This window comes from Sander lucioperca, chromosome 9, assembly GCF_008315115.2.
Source record: "Sander lucioperca isolate FBNREF2018 chromosome 9, SLUC_FBN_1.2, whole genome shotgun sequence".
Lineage (NCBI taxonomy): Eukaryota > Metazoa > Chordata > Actinopteri > Perciformes > Percidae > Sander > Sander lucioperca.
The window spans coordinates 20,789,513-20,794,512 of NC_050181.1; the positions used below are offsets into that span (position 1 = coordinate 20,789,513).

Consider the following 5,000-nt stretch of genomic DNA (forward strand, 5'->3'; position numbering starts at 1 on the left):
CACACACACACACACAGACACACACACACACACACACACGCACCATACAGACACACACACACACACACACACACCATACAGACACACACACACACACACACACACACCATACAGACACACACACACACACACACACACATACACACAAACAAACACAGACACACACACACACACACACATACACCATACATACACACAGTAATGCGGATACAATATACTATATATATATATATATATATATACTGTATATTGTATCCGCATTACTTTGCTAACACCTCTGTCTCGCCAGGTGCCGGTTACCTCGACAACATCTCCTTGGTGACGGCAAGGCGAGGTCCGGGTGCTCCGGCGCGCTGGGTGGAGCGCTGCACCTGTCCTCAGGGTTACCAGGGGCAACACTGCGAGCAGTGCACGCTGGGATACCGCCGCGCCCGTCCGGAGCTCGGAGCCTTCAGCGCCTGCGAGCCATGCAACTGTAACGGACACAGCGACGCCTGCAACCCAGACTCAGGTAACACTACGCCCTCAAACATACAAACGGCCTCACTTTGCAGACTTTAAACATACAAACGTCACTTTACAGACTTTAAACATACAAACGGTCTTACTTTACAGACTTTAAACATACAAACGTTACTTTACAGACTTTAAACATACAAACGTTACTTTACAGACTTTAAACATACAAACGTCACTTTACAGACTTTAAACATACAAACGGTCTCACTTTACAGACTTTAAACATACAAACGGTCTTACTTTGCAGACTTTAAACATACAAATGTTACTTTTCAGACTTTAAACATACAAACGGTCTTACTTTGCAGACTTTAAACATACAAACGTTACTTTACAGACTTTAAACATACAAACGTTACTTTACAGACTTTAAACATACAAACGTTACTTTACAGACTTTAAACATACAAACGTCACTTTACAGACTTTAAACATACAAACGTCACTTTACAGACTTTAAACATACAAACGGTCTCACTTTACAGACTTTAAACATACAAACGTCACTTTACAGACTTTAAACATACAAACGGTCTTACTTTGCAGACTTTAAACATACAAACGTTACTTTACAGACTTTAAACATACAAACGGTCTTACTTTACAGACTTTAAACATACAAACGGTCTCACTTTACAGACTTTAAACATACAAACGTCACTTTACAGACTTTAAACATACAAACGGTCTTACTTTGCAGACTTTAAACATACAAACGTTACTTTACAGACTTTAAACATACAAACGGTCTCACTTTACAGACTTTAAACATACAAACGGCCTCACTTTACAGACTTTAAACATACAAACGGTCTTACTTTGCAGACTTTAAACATACAAATGTTACTTTTCAGACTTTAAACATACAAACGGTCTTACTTTGCAGACTTTAAACATACAAACGTTACTTTACAGACTTTAAACATACAAACGGTTTTACTTTGCAGACTTTAAACATACAAACGTCACTTTGCAGACTTTAAACATACAAACGTCACTTTGCAGACTTTAAACATACAAACGTCACTTTACAGACTTTAAACATACAAACGGTTTTACTTTGCAGACTTTAAACATACAAACGTCACTTTGCAGACTTTAAACATACAAACGTCACTTTGCAGACTTTAAACATACAAACGTCACTTTACAGACTTTAAACATACAAACGTCACTTTACAGACTTTAAACATACAAACGGTCTTACTTTGCAGACTTTAAACATACAAACGGTCTCACTTTACAGACTTTAAACATACAAACGTCACTTTACAGACTTTAAACATACAAACGTCACTTTACAGACTTTAAACATACAAACGTCACTTTACAGACTTTAAACATACAAACGGTCTCACTTTACAGACTTTAAACATACAAACGTCACTTTACAGACTTTAAACATACAAACGGTCTTACTTTGCAGACTTTAAACATACAAACGTTCTCACTTTGCAGACTTCCATTCTTCCTTCCTTCCCTGTTCTTTCCCTACTTGCCTCCTTTCTTTCATCCTTATTTCCTTTCCTCCTCTTTTCTTCCCTACAGTCTTTCCTATGTACTTCCTTTCCTTCTTTCCTTCCCTCCTTACACACTTACCTAAAACCTACATAGTCTAGATCTGCAAACATGAATGGATGAGTTATCAACTATTACATTACTCTCCAACTATTTAAATAATCATTAATCAGTTGGAGTAATGCAGCGCTAGAATACTCGTGCAGGTTGTGTAATATCAGATATTTAGGGTTTCATCGGTCCGTCTCTCCGTCTTTCTGTCCGTCCAGGTGCGTGCGACTGTCGGGACAACACGGCCGGTCTGAGCTGCGAGCGCTGCAAAGACGGTTTCTACGGCGACGCCACCCACGGGTCGTCAGGTGACTGTCAGCCCTGTCCCTGTCCAGCCGGAGCAACCTGCGCCGTCGTCCCCAAAACCAGAGAGGTGGTCTGCACCAACTGTCCCGCAGGAACCACAGGTACACACACACACACACACACACACACACACACACACGCACACACACACGCACACACACACACACACACACACACACACACACACACACACGGGGACGCACACACACACACACACACACACACACAAAATAAAACCTACTCAAACTGAAAGTTTTGGAAATTTAAGACTGTGTGTGTGTGTGTGTGTGTGTGTGTGTGTGTGTGTGTGTGTGTGTGTGTTTGTAGGTAAGCGCTGCGAGCTGTGTGATGACGGTTTCTTCGGCGACCCGCTGGGTCAGAGCGGCCCGGTCCGAGCCTGCCGCGCCTGCAAGTGCAGCGACAACATCGACCCCAACGCCGTCGGCAACTGCAACCGCGAGACGGGCGAGTGCCTCAAGTGCATCCACAACACGGACGGCTTCTTCTGCGACCGCTGCATGGAGGGTTTCTACGGCAACGCCCTGGCCACCAACGTCGCCGACAAGTGCAAACGTAAGAGGAGGTTCTGACGGGGACATGCTAACGTTAGCCCAGTTACACACCAAAAGATCACTGTATACGTTTTGAAATATTCCGATTATTTTCCTGAAATGATCAACTTTATTTCTTGACTTCTATTCTGACTTTGTTTCTTTAAATATTTTGAGTTTTTTGTCTTGAAATATTTAGACTTTTTATCTTGAAACATTCAGACTTTTTTTTCTTTAAATATTTTTGACTTTCTTTCTTGAAATATTTTGACTTTTTTTATATATATATTTTGACTTTTTTCTTGAAAAATTCTGACTTTTTTTCTTGGAATTTTCTGACTTTTTTTCTTGAGATTTTCTGACTTTTTTTCTTGAAATATTTTGACTTTTTTTCTTGAAATATTTGGACTTTATTTCTTGAAAAATTCTGATTTTTTTTTCTTGAAATATTTGGACTTTATTTCTTGAAATATTTGGACTTTATTTCTTGAAATATTTGGACTTTATTTCGTGAAAAATTCTGACTTTATTTCTTGAAATATTCTGACTTTTTTTCTTGAAATATTTTGACTTTTTTTCTTGAAATATTTGGACTTTATTTCTTGAAAAATTCTGATTTTTTTTTCTTGAAATATTTTGACTTTTTTTCTTGAAATATTCAGACTTTTTGTCTTGAAATATTTTGCCTTTTTACTTGAAATATTTTGACTTTATTTCTTGAAGAATTCTGACTTTTTTTCTTGAAATATTTTGCCTTTTTACTTGAAATATTCTGAATTTTTTTCTTGAAATATTTGGACTTTATTTCTTAAAGAATTCTGACTTTTTTTCTTGAAATATTTTGACTTTTTTTCTTGAAATATTTTGACTTTATTTCTTGAAATATTTGGACTTTATTTCGTGAAAAATTCTGACTTCATTTCTTGAAGAATTCTGACTTTTTTTCTTGAAATATTTTGCCTTTTTTTCTTGAAATATTCAGACTTTTTGTCTTGAAAAATTCTGACTTTTTTCTTGAAATATTTTGACTTTATTTCTTGAAATATTTAGACTTTATTTCTTGAAGAATTCAGATTGTTTTTCTTGAAATATTTGGACTTTATTTCTTGAAGAATTCTGACTTTATTTCTTGAAGAATTCTGACTTTATTTCTTGAAGAATTCTGATTTTTTTTCTTGAAATATTTAGACTTTATTTCTTGAGAAATTCTGATTTTTTTTCTTGAAATATTTGGACTTTATTTCCTGAAGAATTCTGATTTTTGTTTCTTGAAATATTTTGACTTTTTTTCTTGAAATATTTTGACTTTATTTCTTGAAGAATTCAGATTGTTTTTCTTGAAATATTTGGACTTTATTTCTTGAAGAATTCTGACTTTATTTCTTGAAGAATTCTGACTTTATTTCTTGAAGAATTCTGATTTTTTTTCTTGAAATATTTAGACTTTATTTCTTGAAGAATTCTGACCTTTTTTTTTTTTTTATATTTTGACTTTTTTTCTTGAAGAATTCTGACATTATTTCTTGAAATATTTGACTTTTTTTATTGAAATGAACTACCAGTTGTTGAGGAAAGTGTATGAAGCTGTCTGTGTGTGTCCACAGCGTGCTCGTGCTCGCCGCTCGGCACCGTGGGTCGGCAGACCGGCTGTTCCCAGGTCACCGGCCAGTGTCCGTGTCTCCCCAACGTGGCGGAGCGAGACTGCAGCGCCTGCCAGCCCGGCTTCTTCAACCTACAGAGCGCCGCGGGCTGCGAACGGTCAGCATCATCATAATAACCTCCCAACATGAGAGGCACAGAAAGAAGTCCCGCCCCTTCCTGTGTCCACCACGGGACCTCATCTGTCCCGTAGTGAACTGGGAGAGAGAAAAAAATGTCTTGAATTACCAGTCCCTCCAGAAAAACGTTATTATGTGATCTCATAATTCAATGCATAATCAGCCAAAGTCCGCATATTTATGCGGGGGCCGCATTTTTTTCAAATACGGCGCACTTTCGCCACATAAATTGCCGATTTCCACGCAAAATATGCGGGCTTGCATGATTTCATAATCC

The 5,000-nt window shown here is 37.5% G+C and overlaps 1 protein-coding gene across 1 annotated transcript in view; it reads left to right on the forward strand.

Annotated features, from left to right (window-relative positions):
- lamc1 (laminin, gamma 1) overlaps nucleotides 1-5,000 on the forward strand; it is a 60,869-nt gene that overhangs the window by 31,104 nt on the left and 24,765 nt on the right. The window contains exons 12-15 of the mRNA XM_036004838.1: nucleotides 290-511; nucleotides 2,307-2,495; nucleotides 2,722-2,967; nucleotides 4,550-4,703. Coding sequence (XP_035860731.1) covers nucleotides 290-511; nucleotides 2,307-2,495; nucleotides 2,722-2,967; nucleotides 4,550-4,703 — 811 coding nt within the window. The remainder of the gene's footprint in view (nucleotides 1-289; nucleotides 512-2,306; nucleotides 2,496-2,721; nucleotides 2,968-4,549; nucleotides 4,704-5,000) is intronic.